The 25,925-nt window shown below is 40.0% G+C and overlaps 2 protein-coding genes across 5 annotated transcripts in view; both read right to left on the reverse strand.

Moving 5' to 3' along the window:
• Positions 1–1,819: 1,819 nt before the first annotated feature.
• NOXRED1 (NADP dependent oxidoreductase domain containing 1) lies at positions 1,820–19,408 on the reverse strand. Of its 2 annotated transcripts, none has more exons than XM_089523569.1 (7): positions 19,379–19,408; positions 14,808–15,059; positions 14,001–14,185; positions 9,603–9,783; positions 7,988–8,142; positions 4,499–4,712; positions 1,820–2,576 (listed from the first exon to the last, which is right to left on the reverse strand). In XM_089523569.1, the coding sequence occupies exons 2-7, from the start codon at positions 14,969–14,971 to the stop codon at positions 2,303–2,305; spliced, it is 1,173 nt and encodes a 390-aa protein (XP_089379695.1). In that variant the 5' UTR covers positions 14,972–15,059; positions 19,379–19,408; the 3' UTR covers positions 1,820–2,302. The 2 variants fall into 2 exon arrangements, with proteins under 2 accessions (XP_089379695.1, XP_089379696.1); XM_089523570.1 differs by lacking the exon at positions 19,379–19,408 and adding an exon at positions 19,288–19,343.
• Positions 19,409–21,089: 1,681 nt separating this feature from the next.
• Positions 21,090–25,925, reverse strand: part of VIPAS39 (VPS33B interacting protein, apical-basolateral polarity regulator, spe-39 homolog) — a 32,531-nt gene continuing 27,695 nt past the window's right edge. For all 3 annotated transcript variants that reach the window (XM_089522289.1, XM_089522290.1, XM_089522291.1), the window contains exons 16-20: positions 25,464–25,553; positions 24,978–25,064; positions 24,577–24,666; positions 22,904–23,008; positions 21,090–21,893 (exon numbers count right to left, since the gene is read on the reverse strand). In XM_089522289.1, coding sequence (XP_089378415.1) covers positions 21,873–21,893; positions 22,904–23,008; positions 24,577–24,666; positions 24,978–25,064; positions 25,464–25,553 — 393 coding nt within the window. In that variant the 3' untranslated portion in view covers positions 21,090–21,872. The remainder of the gene's footprint in view (positions 21,894–22,903; positions 23,009–24,576; positions 24,667–24,977; positions 25,065–25,463; positions 25,554–25,925) is intronic.

A 25,925-nucleotide genomic window follows, 5' to 3' on the forward strand; every position in this document is an offset into this window, starting at 1 on the left:
CCATGAGAGCAAGGTTCAATGAATGCTCCCAAGACCCAGTAGATCCACAAGGCAATTATACCTTTCTAATTAGTTAATACAATCAGCTGGTTTACTTGGCTTATTACCTTGGTCTACACCTGCCTGCTCACTAGATTCTCATCCAGTCACAACTTATTACCTGGACACTTTTACAGGCCAAGGCTAATGACCTTTACTCTGTTCTCATCCTTCTTGATTTCTCTGCAGCCTTTGACACCGTTGATCACTGTCTTCTAGTTGATATACTTTCTGACCTTGGATTCTCAGACTCTGTTCTCAACTGGTTTAGATCTTATTTGTCAGACAGACCTTTTGCAGTGGTCACAGGTAGTCAGACTTCATCCTCTGTTCCCTTATCTGTTGGAGTTCCCCAGGGCTCTGTTCTGGGTCCCCTTCTGTTTTCTCTCTACACACTGTCCTTAGGTAAATTCATTAGCTCTTTCGGTTTTTCCTACCATCTGTATGCCGATGACACCCAGTTATATCTTTTCACCCCTGACCTTTCTCCAAGGCTTGAACAGCAAGTTTCGTCTTGCCTCACAGCTGTCTCGCAGTGGATGCGCCATCGGCGTTTGAAGCTCAACATGTCCAAGACGGAGCTTCTTGTCTTTCCTCCTAAGTCCACCCTTCAGCACTCCTTTTCTGTCTCTGTGGACAACATTTCTATTCAACCAGTCCAGCAAGCCCGCAGTCTTGGTTTTATCTTTGATTCTTCTCTGTCGTGTATCCCTCAGATCCAGACCACAGACAAGGCTTGTAGATTCTTTTTATACAACATTGCCAAAACCCGACCATATCTCTCCGCCTCTACTGCCAAGATCCTAGTGGTCTCACGACTTGATTACTGTAACGTCCTTCTGGCTGGGCTTCCTCTTTCTCACCTCCGTCCTTTAATCTCTGTCCAGCATTCAGCTGCACGCATTATCACTTCCACCCACCGCTCTGACCACATCTCTCCTGTGTTGGCATCCCTTCACTGGCTCCCCCTCCCTTTCCGTATTCAGTACAAGCTCCTGCTGTCGACATTTAAAGCCCATGGGCTAGCCCCTCCTTATTTATCAGACCTTCTTTCTCCTCACCTTCCCACTAGGGCCCTCCGTTCTGGTAGTCAAAGTCAGCTGTCCCAGCCCAGGATTTCCTCTGCCCCATCTAGGATTTGCCCCTTTTCACTTGCTGCCCCTCACTCCTGGAACCTTCTTCCAACGCGAGACACAAGGGCCATCACTTCTTTAACCAGCTTCAAAACGGAGTTGAAGACCATCCTGTTCAGAGAAGCGTTCCCAGACATTGCGTGATTGTCACTTGCTATCTGATGTTCTTTTTGTTGCCTGTTTTATTGAACCATTTCCTGTATTGCTATGTGTTTTATTTGTATTATCCTATCATTTCTTAGATTGTACGCCATAGGCAGGTTTACTCTTTTATACTTGTTGTTTTTATGTACAGCGCTGTGCAAATCTACAGAGCTATATAAAATAATAATAATAATAATAATAATAATAATAATAATAATAATAATAATAATTCTACTAGCAGGCAGAGGAAGATCTGGATGTTTTTATCCCTGACTTCTTTATACAATATGATCCTTTGCTTATATAGGAGAAAACAAGTTCTCCCTGCACTAGAGGTTTCTGAATCATTATCAACATTGTTTAAAAGATAAATCACATGCATTTTTTTGTTCTACCGATTTTAATATAGCATATTCTCGCATGAAATTGCTTAACATCACAACCTTAAAACCAATACATGCAATTCTTACTTTAATCTTAACCAGAGCCAGATGTAACCAGTCATTAGCATCATACTGCAGGAGTACAAATACTGTTTATTTAAATTACTACAGTACTTCTATTCAGATAGGATTTTTAAATGTGAGCAATGGCAGATGGTGGAACACAGTTCTAGTGAGACAGAAGTTCAAAGAACCAAAGCTCAAACAATTGTATTACAGCTATTGATTTTATTTTTCCATAACTTACAGATCAATATCATTGCCTCCTAAAGTAAAATAAAAATGCCAGTTAATTTTGTAAGAGTTTCTTTCTGTACTGCACCTGTTGTTACTGGTTTTCCATTGCAAAATACACCCCCTACACATATTTTCATTGCAAATGACTATTAGGTTCCTGCAATGCAGATGGTTAAAAGGGGAAGCTTATGATTATCCCCAGTGTCAATTGTATTATTTTAAGACATAAAATATATTGGAAAATATATTTACTAAAAAGTAAAACTCTTCCTACTTCTGAAGATTAGGAATTAAAAAAGGTTTGATTTAAGTCTCTTCAGAATCAGTGCTTGATGCCTCTTCTGCTTTAGACATCACAGCCCAATTCAGACTTTTGGTGGGGTTCAGTAGCACAGCTGAAAGAGAAGTCTTTTTTAAGGAAACTGCCATGGTGCCTTCATTGTTTGTGGGAAATCTGGCTGCAGTCATGTTACAGTAGAATGAAGCAATGTTGTCCTGGAAGGTTGTATCGGTTGCAAGAAGCTGGCCAAAAGGTGAATCTCTCAGTTGAACAGTTGTCAAGTCAAACCAGGGTAAGGGACTAGGAATAGACAAAAAGCAACTATTACTGTATTGGATTTCTGAAGCCGTAACCCCCCAGTCAGTTCTGTATCTGGCATTTTGCCATTACAGAAGTATTGCATGTAGAAGTAGGAGTAAATAGCAGTTAACTAATTATTTATTTTATTTTTTCTGCTACTGTTAATGGTGAAAACTGTCTCAAAAAGGATAAAATAGATATGACAGTATGTGCTCTTGATTTTTTAAAATTAATTTGCATTTTTTTATAATGTCCAGCTAACAATGTCCTCTATTTTAGAAATAACAGCCAATAGAAATTTCTGTTCCTGGGCTAACAGAAGCAAAGGGTGTTCAGCAGAACTGTACCGCTAAGCACTCATCCCTATGTTTCTTATTTGTTCCCTTCCCCTGTGGCACCTATTGCTAAAGAAAATTACAGATACACAGGAGGCATTCACGTATGTAGTGCCAGAAAATGAACAAATGGGAGAACATCACAGCGACATTCATTAGTGCCATTTCAAACATTACTTTTGTTGGAAATGCCAGGAGAAGCTCTTTGAACAGGTGTAATGTTTAAAGATTGGTCATTTAATAAATAGTTCCAATTGCACAGAGAGTTTCCACATTACTGCTGCCAATATTTAGTAGCCATGACAACACTAAGGAAAGCCACATCTAGAATTGAATTTAAGATTATCATGGAAATGCCTCAACAGCCTATTTCCAATAGCCTCACATGACTTTAGAGTTAACCAAACAGGGACTAATCCAATACAGCGTAACTTTAGAAGTCACCAGCTGACCAAGTGGAAACTAACCCCAGACACAATTATTAATTACGTACTTTTTGAATCATTTAGAAGAAGGGTAGGCAATGGCATGGATGGTAGAATCCCATTTTCATCCTCTTCCTCCATGAGCTGCAATGGTCTAAGTAATGTCAGGGAACTTCTAGTTACCATTTTTGGTCAGAAAAAAATGATTGGGGGGGGGGGGCTAGGTATGGAGGAAGGCTAATTGCTCTATTTGTATGTGTTTTGGCACAGGTTTCAGACAGAAAATTCCCTGAAAATTGTATCAAAATTTGGCAGACCTTGGGGACTGCCAGGAGTCTCTAAGGGCACAAACATGGAGCTGTAATTGTGCATTTTAGATGATGTTTTTATTGTTTTAAACTGTATTTTTTGAGTGATGTATTGTTTTATTGCATGCAACCTAGATGTTACTGCTGTTTTATGGTTGTAATACTGCCTCGATCCATCGGGAGAGGCAGGTAATATAAATAATAATAATAATAATAATAATAATTGTTATTATTATTATTATTATTATTATTATATGCATCCAATTCCAATTGCATCCAATTTGATGCATTTTCCTCATCTTTGTTCATGAAGTTTAAAGTGAGCCAAGGATTGAACAAGAAAAAAACCTTGGCGGATCAAAGCTATTGTTACCCTTTCGGGAAGGAACTGTTTTACTTAGAAAGACTGCTCCTAAATAATTACAGTATTTGTTGGAATCCTGTTGGGACATTACACTAGTGTAAAAATAGCTGTACAAGTAGTTGCACATCTCACAGACTGCATAAGTGCAGTCCCTACTGCAGCCAAATTGTCTGGAAGCACACACACACATACACACACACACACAATGTGTGAGAGAGAAAAAACTTTTTCTCAGACATTTGATCTTGTGAGAGTAGGAAACTAACTGACCATTGTACAGTGGGTGCGTTGAAGGCTATTGCTTGTGCATCTCTCAGATTCTGTGTGACTACGCTGGTGTATATTTGTGCTGTGCTAAGAATGCACAGGATCTTGACCATTAAGTATTATGCAGCTCTACTATAAACAATGCCCCACTAGCTTGCAAAAAACCCCAAAAAGTTAAATAGGCAAGATTAAACGCTACAATTTCCAGATTGATCCAACTTACTCATCGGGTTCCAGGGAGGAAGCAAAGGTTGGGTTGATAAAGTTTTCACAAAGCAGAAGGGTTGGTAATTTATCTTCTCCATATTCATCTTCAGGAAAGCACACCTGACTGAGTAAAATCAGGGCCTTTGCATAGGACAAACTCTGCCATGTATAGCTGTTCAGAGCTGCATAGAAAACTGCTGCCAGCCACTCTCTATTGACAACAATTTCCCCTGTAAAATAAAGGAAATATGAGATTTACAAAATGTTTATAGTTTGCATATCTGTAGCAAACATATGGTCTTTCGTTTGTTTTTGAACTGCAACGGCCATCTTACCTACCTTTCTGCTATGTTGGGTAGAGCTCAGTCCAGTAATATTTGGAGGGCCACACATTCTGCACCTATGCTCAAAAGTAAACCATGGGCCAAATAAATACTTTTTCCCCCTATTAATTTATGAACTTCCCTTTGGAGAATGCTTAATACCCATTACTGGCCAAGTCCATTAAAAATGGCAGTATTACAAGAACATGGGTTGTACTCGTCCTCTCCCAGGATTAATATTCCATTTATATGTGCAAAATGAAGCAAACATGATGTGGCTGAAGCATCATTTTAGGACTACAGACAGAGGAACCATTTTTTTGTTCCTCTCTGCATAAAGGTGACACAGCTAATGCTAGGTTTTTTTGTTTTGTTTTGTTTTTCTTTACTTGCAGGTACTATTTTTGTAAAGGAAAGAAGCCACATTAGAAATATATGGCTTCTTTCATCATCTCTACCATCTCATTGTTCTGAGTTTGTGTGTCAGGCCACAGAGGCATCTACTTTTTAGAAACAGTCTTTTCCAGACCACTTCAGACTACTACAGTATATTGCATTGTGTACCTGAGACTTCCACTTTCTCATCTACACAGGAACCTAGGCTAAATAAATTAGGAGGATGGGAGGAGATAACTGACTAATTAGGATGTGGCTACAGATCTGTGGTGATAATCTGTGGGATTTGGAGAGACACTGGCTGTATGTACGGGCCAAAAAGCCCATGTTCCCCTGGCCCAGTGTTGTCCTGTTTAGACAATGCAGGCCAACAGCCCTGGACCATGGACAAGCAGACTGGACACCATTCTGGCAGATCTGGCCTTACCCTGGCCCAACCGGCTCTTAGTGTAGTCTTTTAAAACAGGCAATTTGTGCTGGAGTTTCCAAGAAACTCTGCCGTGACAGCCTATTGTTATTATTATTATTACCACCCACCAGTGGAAAACAACAACAACATCAGTTAAAATACACATCAATTTAAAAGGACAAGTAAAATGTGCACATACAGTATTAAAACAATCTACATTTAAAATTTATCATTTAAAATTCACAATTTAAAAATAATTTAGATAAGCCTGCTGGAAGTAACTGGTCTTTAATGTTCTTTTAAATTCAGGGGGCAGCTAAAGAAAAAGTTCTCTGGGGGATAACCTAATCCTGGCTGGCTGGAATAACTGTCCACCAGAGAACATGACCGTGCAGGGCAGATGATTTGGGTTTATCCTGTAGGTTACCTAGACCCAAACCATGTAGGGCTTTAAACGTAATAACCAACATTTTGTACCTTGTCCAGAAACTAATTGGCAGTCAGTGGAGTGATTTTAACGTTGCTATAATGTGATCACTCCTGGATGCCCCAGCAATCAATCTGGCTGCTGTGTTTTAAACTAACCAAAGTTTCTGAACTTGGTACAGAGGTATCCCAATGTACAGCACATTATAAATGTCCAACTTTGAGGTTACTAGCCACTTTATCATCTTTAGGCAATACCATCTTTAGACCTGCTGTCCCACCATTCTACATCTGGGCCCCAGTCACAGCCTGTGTGTCAGAAGAGGACACCTGGCTGTGTGAGTGAAGTCAGGTGCCCTATTTCCACCCCATGGGCTATGGTGGCAGAGAGTAAGGCAGGTGCAGGTGCGGAGGCAACTCCAGAGTGTGATGGTGCAGTGGTGGGTGGGTGTCTAAACACCCACCTGTCTCCATACCAGACCAGGTAAGTGTCAGGGGCAGGAACAGGCTGGATCCCCAGGCAGGATATGACAGGGTTAGCCCATTGTATCCTGCTTGTGCATTCAGCGCCAAGAGTGTAGGCTAGGTGGTACATAAAATAAAAGGAAATTAGCAGATAACAAGCTAAAAAGAAAACAGATACAAATTATAAAAATGCTCATCTGTGGCACAAGTTGTAGGGTGGCACTTTAGGTCAAATTTTTATGAAAGTAATCTAAATAGAAATAATCTAAATAGAAACATCCAGAAAATTATGATAGCAAACCATGTTTTACACTCTCAGTGAGACATTAATCGCCTGTTTCTTCTATGTAGCACTGGTAACCATGGATTATTACAAGTAAAAGAAACTGCTGAAGATGAGAAAAGATCCTTGAGTATATATCAAAGAAAGTCTGTTGATAGATGTCCAAAGAGATATGTATTGAATACAAGAAATAAAGATGCCTATGAAAACATGAAAAATAAAATTGAAGCCTGACAAAATAAACCACTATCTGGTTAGTATATTAAAAGTACAGAAAGAAAAAAAATGAGAACATTTAGGAAATGGTTATAGAATGGGCCAAAAAACAGAAGTATTTATATTTACAGCTCAAGAGAAAAGGCAAATATTGAAGCAATAACCAAGTGGGAAAATGTCATTTATGCAGAGAAAGATGAAATGACTATTCACTGTCTTTTAAAAAACTGATGGGAATGCAAGTTTGGATATTTGTTGAAAATTATGAAGTTAAATTCTTATGGGGGTTTAAGATAAAACATTAGGTAATTAGAATAACATAACAGTCATTGAGAAAAAGAAAGTCTGGTTTATAGATGTGGCAATCTCTGGGCATTGCAAAAATCAAAGACGAAGAGAAAGAAAAACTTTATGAAATACTGAGACCTACAAAATAAGATTCAGCACCTCTGGGAAAGCAAAAATTGTAGTTCCAGTCTTGACAGATGCTCAGGAGCAAATAAATCAATAAAAATCTGATTGAAATTGCTATAGTTAGACTCACAACAGCACAATTATAAAAAGTGACACTTATTGGAACATTATCCATTGAGGAACTGGATGATGAACTACTAGATTGTATCCAATAATCCAAATAACGGATGGCCCAAAACTCCATTTAATGACATCTGATAGACTGTGAAACCTATTATTATTCTCAATTTAACGGTATACCTACTGGTACTAACTGGCGTTTTGGTCCATCAATGATTCAGATTCTGTCTAGCAATGAGGAATCAGCAGATAATGTGGCATATTCCAAGTAGAAGAATTTTTTATTCTTGTGCTATTATGATCCAACCTGTGGTGATTTCATTCAGAGATTTTCGCAATCCATTAACCACCTGACCCACAGTTGTTTTCCAGCAGTTGTAAGAGCCTTTGCAGTACATATTGTTGGTGTTGTTTTGTACATAAGCTGCAAAGTTAAGAAAATAGTTCACTCACCTTTTTGGTTACAGGGACATGTAGCCTGGATAACAGCTGGGTCTTTGAGGGCTTCCACAACAGTCCGGTTTGCTAACCATATATGAGTAAGATCACTGTCTATGAACTTGTACTGTGGCCTCAAAATGGAATTAGAAGAAAGGAGTTGCTTCACCCTGAAAATAAACAAGAGCTAAGTAATTCAGACAATTCATTTCTGCCAGGCAAGCCTACAGAAGGGGAATGAAATACATCTGTAGAGTAACATTCTACCATACGAAGAAAATTTTCCCCCAATAGCCTGTGTCTTTTGCATAGCAGTTTCCATACAGACCAAGGAGTTATTGCATATATCAGACTTGTTTGCTAAATATGCAGACAAAAATATTTTACACTGAGTGAAGAATATATGGCATAGCAAAGCAGTAAATGCAACTTACTGGACCAAGCGGACCAAACCTTATTCAAGTGTGCAGAGGCTTAATTACTTAGGTGTAATTTCACCTCAGGTCATTTTGCACTGTGCGAAAAATGACTAGATTGATTGGAACTTTTTAAAAATCATATTGAAGGGACAGCTTTCAAATTATGGATGTGTGTGGATATGGGTATTCTAAGCTTAGTTTGTTGTGCAGGACATATAAATGTTAGCTCTTTTGTAAACTGTAATTGAGTACTGTTTTAAGGTTTTGTATGGAACCAGGAGTCAACTTTATAAAATAGCTTACTTTGGCATTAGATCAATATTATCTTTTAATTAAAATGCCTTTACTTACAATCCACAAAGTATGTTTTTTGCATCTGTGCAAAAATTAATGGCAGCTGGTAATTTTCGTGTCGGTGGGTGAGTCGATCCACTTCAGGTTTTAGTTTAAACTTTAACAGAGCTGTTCAAAATGCTGAACCCAATTTCCAAAACAGATTTGGCTCTTTGGATAGATAATGTAAAGTTTGAACTAAAACCTGAAGTGGAGTTACCAACTGAGTGATATGGAATAATAATAATAATAATAATAATAATAATAATAATAATAATATACTAATAAATAATGTATTTATATTTCCCTGCTTCTCCCTGCAGTTCGGCACTGGAAGGCACCAATGACATTTTTCTCAGCCCCATATACAGTTAAGAGCACTGTGAACATGGGGAGGATTTATCTCTATGTATGGCAAAACCCCTCTGAACAAATCTTGCCAAGAAAGCCCCATGATAAGTTTGCCTTAGGGTCTAAAGGCATGCAACAACAACAACCTCCCATCATAGTTGTGTTCCTCCCAATCCACCAAGCAGCTGTTTACTCCCTTAAAGCCAGAGGAGCTAAGTCTAAAGAGAATTGCAGCTAAAGACCTGGTAGCACACTGCCACTTTCTGAATTTCAAGGTACATATAAAAAAGCCTGGGTTCAGTTTCCAAGTCCTGAAAACTTTACAAATTCCCTTACATATCAGCAAGGACTCAATTTCTTATGAGTTAGATTCTTCTAACTTCTAATTTCTTATAACTAGACAATATGCTAAACCTGACCAGTGACCGCATTTTAAAAATTTGCTCTTTTGGAAACCATGTGGAAAGAAGCAAGCATCTCTTCCTTCCCCCAAATGAAATTGGATCAAAAGTCATGGTGTACAATACCTGGCCAGAGGGACCCCTGTAACAAGGCTGTATATAATACAGGGTTTTTGGAGTATATCCTGAATTTCTGAGCAAATGCGTGGAAGGTGAGATGGAAGACAGCAGAGGAATACAACATCTGCCCACTCAGTGAGTTTCCTGTTGTCATAAAAGCAGTTAACTCGCAGCTCCTGGAATTCTGCTAGAAAAGATAAAAAGAAGAATTAAAGGTAAACCCTATTTATACTTAACAACACCTAATTACTTAATATTTTGAGGCCCTGATCCTGTGCAGATTTGAGAATAAACCTTGTCAAAGCAAAAAGGGACCTTCTTTCAAGTAAACGTATTGTGGATCGTTATCTCAAGCACAGTACATCATCATCATCATCATCATCATCATCATCATCATCATTTCTATTTATTAATATAGAACCAGAGGTATACGTGGAATTGGTAAACAGGTGCTGATTATCTATCCCACCTTTCTCTATATCGCCATATCCCTGCTGTCAAAAGCCAATTTCATTAAAAGCATCTATCGACATTTCTTGAAGCTGCACCACATCACATGTAATTCATACCTTGGGGAAATTACTCCTCTAATTCTGAAAGTTGCAGTCCTCCCTCCCAAAATGGAAACTTCTCCAAGCACTGCGTTTAGGCAAGCTTCAAAATCAGGAGTTGAGAACTTTTGATGCTTCTGATGTTTTTGTTCTACAATTCACTAAGCGGAACTATGGCCAATGGGAAGGGCTTGGGGGACTGCTGGCTCAAACCAACTGGAGGACCAAAGGTTCAGGTGTTGCATGCATGACTTGTCTCTGTAAGAGATGGCTTTAGATTGTAATACCAGCTTCCTTTCCATGTGAGTGGCTGTGTTCCCCCACTGTGATCCAGCCTGAAATGGTTGTGATGAGTGAAGTTGGTTTAGCTTGTCCAGTCACTTATGCTCTTGTTAAATGTCAGCTTTGTTATATATCAAAGAAAGTTTTGAAAGCATCCTGTTATTGCTTCTCTCTGATTTTCCAGGCAGACCAGTTAAAACCCATTTCACATGGTAATTATCTCTCCCCTATGCCTTCTCTCCAAAAGGGAGAAGCAAACAGTATATTTTTTGTTGTGTGCCTTCAAGTTGTTTCCAACTTATGGCAACCCTATCATGGGGTTTTCTTGGCAAAATTTATTCTGAGAAGGTTTGCCATTGCCTTCCCATGAGGCTGAGAGCATGTGCCCAAGGTCACCCAGTAGGAAAAGGGAATTCCAGACCAGAACTGCCAGGAATCACTTTAAATACACCCTTGTAGTCCTGACCTGGAGGACAGATTATTTAAGAAGATATTTACCTCTTAAGCAGTAACAGGATGCTTTCAAAACCTTTACTCTCAATAGTGGGTGGCTGGGTGCCCAGGGACCATATGTCTGTTCCTGTGTATATGTGTGTGTGCTTTCAGCTTAAATGAGTTGTTATGAAAGAAAATGGGCCTCAGCATTAATTAGATAGCCTAATTAGAGGCAGTGCCTCATATCCAATGACAGGTAAGAATCTGGAATAGATAGTGAGAGTTGCATCACAATACAGGTCATCTGGATTATGAATAAATGCACCCCCCTCTCTCTCTCTCTATATATATATATATATAGGCAGGAAAATAATCACCTGACATTATTTCAAAAATTCTGATTTAAAGTCCATTGCTCAAAAGAAGCCAAGCCACAGAAACTGGCCAGCATTCAAAAACTATTAAAAGCCTTTTGATAATCCTGCCTCTCTCTATCATCAGGGATGATTAGTAAAAAGAAATTAATTGTTCTAAGCATCCATTTACTGTCCAATCACTCCCTCTATGTGTATATCTCATTTGGAATAATGTCCTTATATCCAGCTATTTGAATTATTACATTACCAAGTATCACAACTAGTCTTTAGCTCCCACTTCTGATCATTTTTAAGAACAGCTTGGAAGGTGTGAACCTTGAACCTATACATGATAAATTGAACAGTGGGGTCATTCAGACTAGCCAAAAGCCTCAGGATTTTTTAAACAAAAATCTGTATTTCGTACATATCTCCTGCCTCATTCTATTTCTTGTGAACTTCCAGGACTAGGTTAAAATTCAGGGTAGGGGTGGGCTTTTATCTGTCCCAGGAGCTTCTGGTACAGGCAGGGGTAAATTCTTGGTTCCAAAGTCCTGGTTCTTTCTATATTTTTGGGCAGACTCACTGATGAAACATTGAATGTGGGTGTAATCATTGTCACAGAAATGTTCTTCTGACTTTCCATCCCTCATTAAATTTCTGGCTACCAATTTAAACACTTCCTCTGTATTCATAGCACAATCTTTTATTTTCTCCCCCAACTTTCTACAAATACTACTAAAGTAGCATAATGCTTTATTTACCTCTATGACATTTTTGCAGATAACTATGAACGTTTTTTTTTTTTTTTAAATGCCGGGCTTGAAATAGGGATGCCGAGGGAGGAACTTTCAGGGGGAGATGTTGACTTGGGGAGGAGGGGGCTGGGAAGGAAATCTCATCAACTCTACAGTTAACCAAATCTAAGGTGAGAAAAACATAGCTGAAATACATAATATTTAGGGCATGACTAGATGAAGGAGCAAGAACTGCTGAAAGGCATCACAAGATGTAAAATCCAGAAACAGAGTAACCTGACTTTTACCAGAATGATTGGCCCATCTGGATGAACTCAGTTTTTCTCGGTCATTAGTGACTTCTCAGATCAGTATCAAGAGGGGGAGAATATAAAATACCAATTAAAGCAATAATGTATTTAAAGTTATATATAACTTTAAACTGTTACTGACAAGCAGAACCATTATAGGTTTATATACACATGCATTATGAGAGCATCATTCCATGCTCAAACCTCTGACGCTCCTAGCACCATTTTGTCCACTGTTCTTAAGTGTCATCTCTCCAATCTTCTCTCTGGACAGATTTTGGGGGACAAGGCTCCTCTCTCCTTCAGCCGGTGGAAAATGTCAACTCAGTCAAAAGCCTCCCACATAAAGAAGAAACACACCCATTAATGGGCCTTTTTCATGATTTGGCCTTGTTTTGTATAATTTTGGAAAGCTTCACAGGACACCTGAGAGCAAAACAACAACAACAACAACAACAACAACCCTGTGATGGGTGCAAGCTGATAGCATCAGCCTAACTTAAAATGACATTGTAGCAGGCTAGGTGCCTGCATGTACTGTAATCAAAGGTCACACCTTGTATGTCCTCTACCTTAGCTGTTTTAATGGGAGTTTCCCTCATGTAAATAGGCAAATAGGAAAAAACGTGGGTGTGAAAAGTAGAAAGAAACTACTTTCCTGACCTTCAAGCCATCTGTTTAGTCAGACAATCCACAAAGAGTCATTCAGTCTAATGTACCAGTGGGAAATATTCTCCAGTACTGAAGCATTTCATATCCAGAGAGACTATTAGTGTAAGCCATCAGTTGGTCTCATGTTCTGTTCTAAACATCACATTCAGGCTGACCTTTAGCATGGGTTTTTAATGCCTAAATAATCTAAAACCAAAGAAGCAGGAGCAGACAGAAGTTTCTGGAAAGGTCCTGGTTGTTCTAGGACTGAACTTGTTGTTTTTATGTTCTCCATCAATTCAGTCATACCCAGAGTTGTTGCTGCCCTTGTAATTTGCTTCTGCCCTTTCAATCCAAGCTCTTTATGTTGCTATAGTATACTATAAACTACACACAACATACATGGTACTCCACCAAACAAGCCTAGGCATGTTTCTATTAGTCTCATGTCTCATTTTCAGGGTGGAATTTTGTCAGTTTGACACTGGAACTCATTTTTCTGTTCCATACATTCAAACATTTGAGCAAACACTTCATTTTTAACCAATACGGACAAACTGTGGTTTGCTTTAGCTTTTCGGTGCTGGCAGCTTTCTGACAAGATTGGGCGTGTTCAGGGTGGTATGGCTGTAGGTACTGGCAGCTTTCTAAAGTAAAAAAATGAAAGAAGGAAGAGTAATAATACTCTCATGCTGAAAGCCAACAGCCTCTGGAGATGCATTGTCAGAGAAAGCATTGACAGAAATGGACTTTTACCATAAATGATGTAATGAGAGCCAGCATGGTGTAGTGGTTTGAGCATTGGTCTATGACTCTGGAGACCAGGGTTTGAATTCTGGCTCAGCCATATAAACCCACTGGTGACCTGAGGCAAATCTCTCAGTCTCAGATCATGATAATGGCAAACTCCCACTGATGAAACTTATCAAGAAAACCCCATGATAGGGTCATTTTAGGATTGCCAAAAGTTGGAAATGACTTGAAGGTACACAACAACAACAATAGGGATGCAACCTGAAGCAAGAATGGTTTGCATTTAATGTGTGGATATACCTATGTTTGTTAAGTATCTGACTCTTACATAGAGTTTCTGGCCGCCTTGTAGAGATCTGGATGTTCTTTTCTGAAATGCCACTCAACTGTAACAGTATCCTAGCAAGCTGTTTCCCAATATGGCCTCCACCAATAATCCCAATCTTCAGGCTTTGGTTGTCCTTAGATGCTTGGGCGCAAGCAGTCTCATCCTTACTTTTCTCCTCCTTCTGCCTTAGGAAATACACAAAAGACCTGTTGCTGTACCCCTAATGAAAACTGTAACAAACAAGAAAGGATACTCTACACATTACTTAGAACAGAAATGCACAACCTATTTTCCAGTTGAGGTCCACATTCCTTTGAGAGAGATCCACCAAGGAAGCACAAAACAGTGCTGGGCACAGCCACCCCTTTTCTCTTTCCCTCTGTCTGCTACTTCTAGCCAAGGACAAGGAAGGAAAGTGGGAAGGGAAAGAAACTGAGACATTTTAAAAGGAGGTGGGAAAGTACATTAACAGAGGATTAATTGGGAATGTCCTTGCCAAATTGGGACAATTCTGTTCTAAATTCTACCCCTGACAAAAATTAATCAGGCTATGTTTCATCTTAGTAAGCAGGATCCTTCCTCTCTATATATACATATCTATAAAGGACAAAAATGGGCAAAACAAAATTTTATTATATTGTGAATTCTATTTTGGTAACATACGGTCCTTAAAACCAATTTGCCTGAGAACTAAAAGACCGAGAACTACAGCAACAAATACAACCATCTCCTGAAATGTTTGTCCTATCAGGAAGAACCCAGTAACTTTATTCTACACCAGAAAAGGTAGTTACATTTATTCCTTACCTGGAATACCTGGTGGCCTGGAGCAATTTGCAGAAGAACAGTGCATGGGCACAGGCGTTTATGGTCAGGCCTTTGGCACGGCCTTTCAGACGCACCACAAGCTCATTTGTCCCTGTCCCATAATCTGGCTGAAATGTTTTCAGGTTTGCCATAATATCTGCCATCTTGTCCTCCAAAAAAGGCTCTTCACATGAGCAGCAAATACAACAGAAGAACTCAGCCTTTCAGCCTGTTTTGTGATGGTCACTCTTCCTGAAAATGTGCCACCACACATCAAGGTGAAGGAATGAGATAATTCAGCTATGGTGAACCATGCAATGCATGTGCAACACAGAGAACGTTGGAGTGCTTTTGTTTCTAATCTAAAGATTTAAGTGTACAGTATTATTCACTTGTTAACATAATGTTCTAAACAAGCCTTTCCCAGTCTAATATCCTTTAGCTGAGTCCCAGCTAACATGGTAAATAGGATGATTATGAGAACTGAGCCCAAAACGTGTTGTGGGCACTGGGTTGCACTGAACGGTGATATATTACAATTTAGTCAGTAAAAATTAAAACACAAATCAGGTAGTACGATAAAATACACACCTTTTTAAAAAGTTAAGGCTTTGGGGTTAGTCAGAATGATCCTTACAGCCCAGTATTAATTGCCATACAGAGATTTTCGATCTTTTTCTAGTCTGTAACTCTTGCTCCAAAGGTTTAGTAAGTAGATCTATCAAAGCTTTCAGAGACTTGTTGACAGCTGATGATTAGTAATATTCTGGTAATTTGTTTCAGTAGGAGCTGGAATGGGTCAAGAAGGAAATGAGGGGAATTAGGTGGGATCCAACTTGACTGCCATTCCTGAACCTTCCAGAAACTATTGCTGATTCATTTGGGTGCCAACACCCCCCTAAAAAAAAAACTTCTTGGAAAAAAATACAGCAGACACTTTGGGGAGGTTTTGCTCTTCAAAATGGGGTTTACATACATGACAGTACACTTGCATAATGGAATAAAAACAGAGTAGATAATGCTTAATGGTGCATCTTAATTTTTACATTGGCAATAGGTAGAATTTGGAATTTGGTATAAAGTTCAGCACTCTGGCATATTAGAAGTCTACCTTTATCCACCATACATTTAGCCACTGACTCAGAAGATATGCCAGCCTCACTCACAGCTTCCATTCTCTCACCTACTGCAGTGAGCAGGATTCCAGCTATGCTATAACTCATACAGTAAAGAGGGGAAAACAGGAGAGCAGAGCCCAATGAGAAAGCATGGCTACAATAACCCATGACTGCTTCATCTCCTGCTCCTATGGTATTGGGAAATAAATGCACTGTATTGTTATTGTTGTTAAGTGCCTTCAAGTCAAATCTGACTTCAGGCAAGCCTCTTATACTTTTGTAAAAGATCTATTCAGAATTTATTTGCTATTACTTCTCTCTAAGGCGAAGAGAATATGACTTGCCAAAGGTCGGTTGCCATAATTGTCCACTATTACCAGGGACAAAATATAGGGAAATTCGAGACCAAACTGCAGGACAAAACTCAGCCCAAAATGTAGGACATTTAAGGTCCTCCATTTTTCTTAAATGTCCTACATTTTGGGCTGAGTTTTGTCCTGCAGTTGTCCTACAGTTTCGTCTCAAATTTGTTCCACATTTTGTCCCTGGTTTTAGTGGACAATTATGGCAACCCGTGGGTTTCCATGGGTGAGCAGAGATTTGGACCTTCATCTGGCAGAGTACTAGCTTGACTAATGCTCAAACCACTATACCAAATTGACTCTCATATCAGGGACATAGCCAGGATTTTGGGAAGGGGGGTCCAGACTAAGGTGGGTTACAAACCGCCATGAAAGTACGCGCGGAGCGTGTACTAGGGTTAGGGAGGTGCGGTGCTTCCACACCTCCCTAACCCTAATACACGCTCCGCGCGTAAAAAATGACGGCGGCCGTTCCAGACGGCCGCCGTCATGAGGACGTCACGGCCGTGCCGCCTCTACACGGGGCGGCACGGACGTGACATCCTCACTCCGCGCCAGGGCGCCTAGGGCGCCCTTTCCGCGGACCAGGAAGGAGCTCTGTTTCGGAGCTCCTTCCTGGTTTGCGGCGGCGCTTTGCTTCGCTGGGCGCAGCCTTCAGACAGCTGCGCCTAGCGAAGCAATGGAGAAAGGGGCCAAGCGGCCCCTTTCTCCTCCCCGCCACCGCGGGGTGTCCTTGGGGCTTGAAGCCCCAGGGACACCCCTTTTCAGGCTGCGGGGAAGCGGCGTTTTGCTGCTTCCCCGCAGCCTGAAAAGCAGCGGATCGGGGCCTCAGCGGCTGCCGTTCTGGCCACTGAAGCCCCGATACACCGCGGAAAGGGGCGGGTGCAGCCCGCCCCAAATTGGCAGTCTATAACGCGCCCATGTGCCATCATTTTGAGAGGCTAAGAGCCGCCCACCCCAAGACACAGAAAGACGGTTGAGTGTTTACCTCAGGATGACACCACTTTAACTTCCATTATGGCTCCGTGCTATGGAATCTTGGGATTTGTAGTTTTGAGGAGCTGTTTAGCCATCTGTCAGGTGCCTCAACAAACTACAAATCCCTGCATTCCACAGCATGGAGCCAAGGGCAGTTAAAGTGGCATCAAACTGGATTATTTTTTCAGTGCAGATGCAAACTGAGTCCTTTCTCTGAACGTGTTTACATCAGATAAATTCAGGTCGATAAAGCAAAGTGCGAACTTCCCAGCTCTGCACTGAACTGCATTCCAACTTCTGAGCTGAGCTAAGAACCCAGGTTGCATTCACACATTTCATTCCCACTTCCAAGAGGGATTTTTAATTCCAAGACACACACACACACACACACACACACACACACACACACACACAATTTTTAATTCCAAGACACACTCTGTGTGTGTGTATGTGTTTCTGTCTGTCTGTCTTTCTGTCTGTCTATCATAACTTTTAATTCCAAGACACATTAGAATAATACGTTCCTTTCTTTTTATAAAGAACAAACCCCTTTAACAGAATCCTATTTTGGGAGAAAGGCAGGATATAAAATCAATCAATAAAAAATTATAGTGCAATAGTCCATCAGTGCGTGGCTTGCATTATAAGGCTTTATAACTTTAAAACTGTGTAACTTTAAAAACACGTTAAAATCATAGTAGGATCAGAGTGTTATAATTATGTAATGGGGTGTCCATCTACATTGTAGAAAGACACCAATTTAGATGATTGCTATGGAAAATCGCCGCCTTGAGTCCGTATATTGAGAGAAAGGTGGGATATAAGAAAATGATAATAATAATAATAATAATAATAACAACAACAACTGGGAATTGTAGTTTCGTGAGACATTTAGCCTTCTTTGTCAGAGAGCTCTGGTGCCACAACATACTACTACCCAGGATTTTCCATAGCGTTAAAGTGGTGTCGAACTGGATTATTTCTGCAGTGTGCAGTCTTATTAGACTGGAAGTTCCCAGCAGTCTGTGGTGCTGCTGGATGATGAGACTTGCAGTCTAGCACTGCCTGGAGCAGAGACTTTTTTCTGGCAAAAGTGCGGAGGAGGAGGAGGAGCGGAAGGACTCGGATGGAGAGGGAAAGAGGGGGAAATATAGACCTTGCATATAGCACATCTTTTTGCTTAGTGCATAGTCCATTTTTCTTATAGAATGTCTTTTTATGGCACAGAATTTTGAGTTAACTTTGAGTCCATAGTAATATTCTTCAAAGACAGCTTAAATAACGTTTGGCATGAAAGGGGAAGCAGCTTCACATTACTTGCCTAACAGCTGTTTTTTGTCCCAGTACTGCATTGCACCACCAAAATCCTACAAATTTTGGTGGTGCAATGGTTCTGGCAGGAATCCTGGAAATCCAACCCAATATACAAAGAGGGACTGTCGTTGCCATGTGGCTCCCAAAACAGGCCTCATTTCATTTGTTTGTCCCTCTGCTTCTGTTATGAGAAAAAACATACAAAAATGGTTCCAATGCTACCTCAAGAGCATTGATAGCGGTTTGAGTGTTGGACTAGACTCTGGGAGACTGGGATTCAAATCCTTGCTCTCCCATGGAAACCCACTGGGTGACCTTGGTTGGGCAAGTCACACACTCAGCCTCAGAAGAAGGCAAAGACAAACCTCCTCTGGACAAATTTTGCCAAGAAAAACCTGTGATAGGTTCACTTTAGGGTTGCCATAAACCAGAAATGACTTGAAGGCACACAAGTACAACTTAATCCAGACTAAATTGACTAATTTGTCAATTTAATGTCAATTGTCCTTAGTATGCTTAGAGTATATAATCAAATCTTTCCCAGTTGGGGTCTTCCAGATGTGTTGAACTGTAAACCCCATCATCCCATTTGCTAAGGTTGTGGTTGAACATATTTAGAAGATTGCAGATTGGGAAGGGATGCTCCAAATTCCTGCTTGTTGATCAAAGATGTAGTGTTTCCACTAAAATATATTTGAATATACAAACCAAATTCTTCCTCCCAATAAATACTGATGGCTGAGGGAAGTGTCTGTACCATGGAGTAAGATGAAAAAAAAAGAAATCTCAAAACAGCTACCAGATTTCACATCTGCTGAAAGAGCTAAACAGCTGAAGTGCACATCATTCCTTTCATCTCTGTGCTTCCAGCTTCTTTTAATCAACTGCCATTCTGAATGCTAACCAAGATCACAATCCAAACAGAGTGCTGTCGTCATAGCAAATGCCTAGTTACTGATGTTTCTAGAACTCTTTTTGCACTGGATGACTTCACAGCTGCAGCCTTTAAAGGTGCCTTCAGCTCTTCTGTCTTCCTGACACTGTCAGGAAGATAATATTTAGAACTGTCCCAAAGACAGAGAAACTAGATGAAGAGTAAGGGACTATACATACATACAGATAGCATGCAACCGCCCTTTTTTGCTCCAGATTGGGGCTGCGGCAACTGCATGCCATGGCTTCCAGAGGAGACAAAAAGAAGCCGCGAAAAGCAGTTTCTTTTCATTGTCCTGGAAGGGGTGTTTTAGGCGAGCCACAATGACACCCCTTCCTCTCTGTGCTGTTTGGGTGCTGCACCACAGTGGCATCATCATGGTGTGCACTGTGTAAATGGGCACATGCCAAAATGGCACCATGGGGGTATGGTGACAACATCAAGCATGCAGACACTACAAATCAGTATGGCGTAGTGGTTTGAGCATTGGACTATAATTCTGAAAACCAGGATGTGAATCCCCCACTCAGCCATGGAAATCCACTTGGGCAAGTCTCTCTCTCACCCTCAGAGAAAGGCTAAGATAAACCTCCTCTGAACAAATCTTGTCAAGAAAACCCTGTGATAGGTTTGCCTTAGGGAGTGTCATAGATTAAAAAAAATTGAAAGCACACAACAATTTAATCCAGACTAAATTGTCCCTAGCATGCTTCAGAGTATTGCTTCCTATTAAAACTGGCTTATGTAACCTATAGCCTTTGTCTATTTTATGAAGGAATGACCTGCCATTCAATGCAAACATATTTCTGTGGCAGCTTAGAAAATGCAGACCATTCAGCCTTATATTTCATCCTTTAGCAAATTGCAGTTATCCTCAAAATATAATCTTCAACCTTGTTTAACCAGAACAGTCTCACAAACATGGTACTAGCTCAAGTGTAATCCTCATGCTAGGCTTGCTCCAAGATTGTTCTCTTCTAATACTGGTAAGCATCCTTCCCTAACACAATAGTTCATATGCAAAGCAAAAGGTTTGGGGAAAGTTATTTGCTAAGGGTGCTCTACATTAGATGATAACCACTGTTGAAGTGGTGGGCAGGTAGAACTTGAATCCCCTCCCCTTACCTCAGTCCAAGTTCAAAATTTTATTGTTGATTGGTTTAATTTCAATCCTGCCTTTCTCCTGACATGGGATTCAAAGAGATTTGCAACATTTAAAATAAAGGTTTAGTTAAAAGAGATTGAAAGGCACAGAGAAAAGAGGAAAGGAGAAAGTCCTACTGTGCCAATGAAGGTCCATTAGCACTATTTTGAATTTCACCCTTCAAGTCCAGGGTGAAGTACTGATTACAGCATGCCTTTTGAACTATGCTGCAGTCTTCTCAAGAAGCCACAGAAGGCAAAAAATGTTCATAAAATGAAGCAATTAAAATTACAATTCCTCCTCAACTTTAGAGCCCTTTGCAGGATTTCACTGTAGAAAACCAAGAGCTGTTCTAGTGTTGGGGAAGATAATTTTTGTAGTTAAACACAAAGAAGAATGAGGAAACAAGGCAGGCACAGAGATGGGATGCAAATCTTTATTTACAGATATGAAAGGGGACAATGGGGAGAATTAGCAGAAAAGACCCATTAACAGAAACCTAGAAAGAGCATCTAGAGCATACCCTTGGACATAAATACGAAAGGACAAACAATTTTATTAGCCCTTGTGGGGGGAAGAGGATATTATTTCAGTTATCCAATAAGCAAAGAAGTCTCTAACTTGAAGTGATTTCAAGTTCTTATTGGCTAAAAGGTCATGTGGTTAAAGTACATATATCTGAAGAAGAAACATGAGTGGGGTTTATCTCCATGGTCTTTTCTTGGTTAAATAAGAATTCCAGTAATGTTGTTTTTGTAATAAAGGCAAGAACACTGTTCAGTTCAGAGTATTTCATCCTGTAACAGCAGCCACTATTCTAAGCTTTAGCTCTGGATGAGGTGGAAGGACTGGAAATAATTATTATACATGAAAAATTCTTCCATCAGTAGCTGTCCTTATCTTTTCAGGTGAGGTGATAAATAATCTTCTCATAGCAGAACCACCTACTTCTTGCCCCAGATTTACTTGTCTCATCTGTACAACAATGTACATTCATTATGTTAATTTTGTATTCCATTAACTGAACATGTGATTTTCGCTAGTACCAACACCTAGATGTCTTCTTCTGTCCCAGGATCCAAAGGCAGTGTCAGCTGACAAGAGACACACTATACAATGACTTGAAACCAATGGCAAACTGCACCTGGCAGTTGTCCTCTTTGTCCTTATTGTGCTTTAAGAAATCAGGCTGGGCCTGAGTTCAGTAAGCATCTTTCAATTCTTCCACCGGATTTGCTGAAAAAGAGAAGTGGAATAGGACATAATTGTTATCAAATAAAATCATACCTCTATGCTGTGAGGGAAGACAACCAGTGAACCCTGCTCATGGAAACAGATAGAGACAGGGGCCCAGCTACATATACACATATAAGAGAAAGAAGTTGGAGTAAAGAATAGAATAGAAAAAAAAATTACATTTGCCTGTTCAGTGAAAGTTGAGGAACCTAGTTAAACCCAGAAATCTTAATAATGAAATAGATTGATCAAAAAGGAAACACTGCCATTTTTCTTTCACTCTCGCAAAATGAATGAATTACAAGACAATACTGAACAACAAGCAATAAACTTGCATGGAGCATTGATGAAAAACAGATCAGTTTTACTTAATCTGTATCCTGAGGACATTCAAGCTGCTGACAAATTTAGAACATTATTCTCCAACCTAATTGTTTCTGGATCTGGATGACAATTCTCAGCAAGCAGGAATGCTGATTGGGATGATGAAAACAGATCTAGAAGGCACCACGTTGTGGGAGGATTGTGCCAAAAGAGTAAAACAGGAAACCTAGCCATGACCTGAAACAGATGGGCCAAAAGCGCATGGTGTACAGATGACACACACCCCTGGATTAGGCCAAAGCCATGCCATGGCTGCCTAAAGCAGCCCAAACACAGCTGCAAAAGAAGCACAAAAACGTATTTCTTGTTGGTGGTCCATTGCAGACCGCCACTGCAGCTGACCTCGGGATTGCGGCATCTTCCCATCCCTGCCTCACAGAAAACTATTCAATGAGAAATATAGCAGTTAACTTCTAACAACAACAACAAATTGAATAAAAAGGCTCATCCATTTGTTTCTGCAAATCTCATCTCAACCTATAAACTGCTATTTTTTACAGTTTTCTTAAAAGCAGAGCAAAATCCACAAAAAGCTGTTCTTTACACTTGTTGCTCTTGAAAGATTTTGCTCTCCTGTTTGCACTAACAGCTTAGCTAACCTACATGCACAAGTTGCTCTTTCTTACCGGGTTGTTGAGGATGCTATCAATCTTCTCCTCTGCTGAAGATCCTCGCTCAACTTTACATCTATATGCCATCAATTGGAGACGATCCTTCAAGTCCTTGTATGTCTAATTGAACAAGAAAATGAAAAACCAGTTAAAGTATATCAACAACTTTATCAAGAGTCCTCAGTCTCACAGCTAGTCCTTCTCAGTGGCTGTAACTAGACACCTGAATTTCATTTCAGGGAGATCTACCTTGCTGCTTCTCCAATGGCTTTCCACTATACATCTTTGTGGGAAAGCAGGGTTTTTTTTAATCTTTAAACTGTAGTAGAAAATAGTTTTGTCTGGAAACTACTAATATAATCAATTTTAGTGAATTCTTTATGCTTTTCTGCCATGTCTTTAGCTTTGTTGCTGTCTCTGTGTCTTTACTTTCGCATTAAGCTACTGCTTTTATATTCTGGTGTTTGTTTTAACTGCCTTAAATGGTAGTTGAGGAAAGATGGATAGAAATGTTATAAACCGAGAAATCCTCTCCTTTTACGCAGTTACAAGACTGCTTCTTTCACAGACTGTTCTTAAACAAATTCCATAGTGAGAGATCCAGGGCTTTCACTTTTTTGGAAATGAAGAAGTCATAACATCATCCTGTTAACCAGTTAATTCCATCTCATATCTTGCATTCACAGCTCTTTTGTTTTACTGACTTTCAATAACAACATGTTAAGATTAAACAGCATGAAGTTAACTTAAGTGAACTATTTCTTGCCTTCCATATTTTAATCTCTTTATTTAGGATAAGAGCAGCTACAGTGGAAGGCAGCACACACATAAAGGTGTTCTAGAAGGCAGTGCATTGGATCTCAAATTTGCTTCCTGTGAATGGATGGTGGTCACTAATCCAGCTGAGAGTCTTGCTAGTGGACTGGAGAAGGCAGGGATTTTTGCTGAGGTCATATCATTTAGTATTCAATACCACAAGAGAAATGGGTGCAGGGCAGTATTTGGAAGGCTAATTTATTCTGGAATCAACACATGGGAATGTGTAGCAATAGTCATAGCTTTATTCCAGCATGGATGACGGCTAGAAATGACCTGTCCCTCCAGTAATCAAATTCAGTTCTCTCACAGCCTACTCTGATCTCTGTGTACAATTGTCCCAGCTTATTCATAGTGAAATGAGAGGGGAGAGGCAGCATTTCTGAAGTACAAGCCATACAGAATCGCTCATGACAGTCAGCAGGAGATTTCCACTTAGCTATTGTTTTGGAATCTGGGAGAGTAGTATAAACTGGGAATTCTGGGATAAGTAATATTTGGCTTTTCTGCCATCTCCATGGAAGCTAGATAAGAGTATTCTAAGAGATATCTATCTGGGGAGAAGGGGCTAACATTTTATTGGTATAACTAATGACAGTGTCTATTTTCCTTTTTCTCCAGTGAGCTCAGTGTAGCACAGCTGGGTCTTCATTTTCATAACAATTTTGTAAGGTAGTTTTGGCACAGAGAGAGTGACTGGTTCACAGTCACTACACTACTCTCAGAAGTAGCATCTAGAACACTAGACTGAGAGACTGGTGTGTTTAGGTGAATGATTTATGCACTCTGCTCACTTGAATACAGCAACAGGATAATGCCAATATAAAAATATCAAAAGCCAACCCTCCCCAATATATAGAGCAAAGACTCACATCTATAACAACATCGTGGCACTTGTATTTTACAGCAAGATTCAGTTTTGTCTCAACATCTTCTACTAGGCGCACATATTCCTGTAGGACCTGTATGAGAAGGAAAAGAAGTATCAGAACAACTAAACTATCCCAAGCTTAGGATCTCTTCTTTATGTTTCCTAGTTCATCTGTAAACCACCTTGCCCTGCACTGCTCCCCCTCTGTAAAGTGAACCACCAAACAGCCCATTAGTTAAGCAAGGCCAGTTAATTCAAAGGCAGGTTTGATCAACCAACTCTCATTGTTTGGACAGCAAATGCAACCAGAGGAGTTATCCTTTCCTATGGATATCAAATGACAACTGAAGGGGACACTGAAGGGTAGAATTAAATGACTTTGCAGTGGGGAAACTTACTCACCTGCACTGGGGCATTGTTTCGCTGTAAGATCTCCACCACCCTGTGGAAACCAATAGGAGCTCTTTTTTTGGTATAACCCAACCAGTTCTGAAATCAGAGTAAAAAAATCCCATTAACATCTACCTGTATGAGAGAGTCATCCCAAATATGTAGAGTAGGGGAGGCAGTGCTCAGAACAGCTATATCCTAGAATAGACAGAACATGCCAATAATGTTTTAGAACAGCTCCTCCTCTAACTACAAGCCCCTCCTTATGAACTCAAAGAGCAGAACTATGTATTCTCTTGCTAATGGTGCTGCCCTTTTTTTATTTCCCCCCCTGCATAATGGATCAGTAGATTCTCATATCTTATCCCTGTGTTCAATATCCGTTGGGTCCAAAATCAGAGGAAGACAGGCCTGGAATAAGCCTTTTCCTATGATAAAGTTGTTGCCTATGAAGGCCCAGTATTTGGTACAAATTCCAAGAAAGCCATTCCAACTCACCTTAGTGGTGAACAAAGCATCTACATCATGCCAAGCTCGCAGTTTGGCACGAGCAGCCAGGGCTGTCAACACAAACTGTTTGTCTGGAATCTGCAAGGCAGAGAAATCAAACTCCTAGGACACGTATCAAAAGAAGTTTTATGGTAGTCTACCAACAGATAGTGCTAATTTTCCAGTGGATTACTTAGAACCTTTTGGTTGCTGGTAAAGAAAGTTTGACTAGAGACCCTTTAGTCTGTTCCATCAAGGATTTTTTTAAAGTGAAAAAGCACTCATAAATCTCATAAGAAAACACAGAGGTAATAGAAATGTGCTTGTACTAGAAGTGTAATCTGCATATGATGTTTTGGAAGTTAAATATAGTTTTGAGTTATTTAATGTTATTTTATGTATTCAGATTCAAAAGCATACAATCTGGATCATTTAATGTAAATTATTAAAGCTTTAAGAGGTCCTGAGTGT

The sequence above is a fragment of the Sceloporus occidentalis genome, unplaced genomic scaffold, assembly GCF_023333645.1.
Source record: "Sceloporus occidentalis isolate IW3139 unplaced genomic scaffold, rSceOcc1.0.p SCAF_4, whole genome shotgun sequence".
NCBI lineage: Eukaryota > Metazoa > Chordata > Lepidosauria > Squamata > Phrynosomatidae > Sceloporus > Sceloporus occidentalis.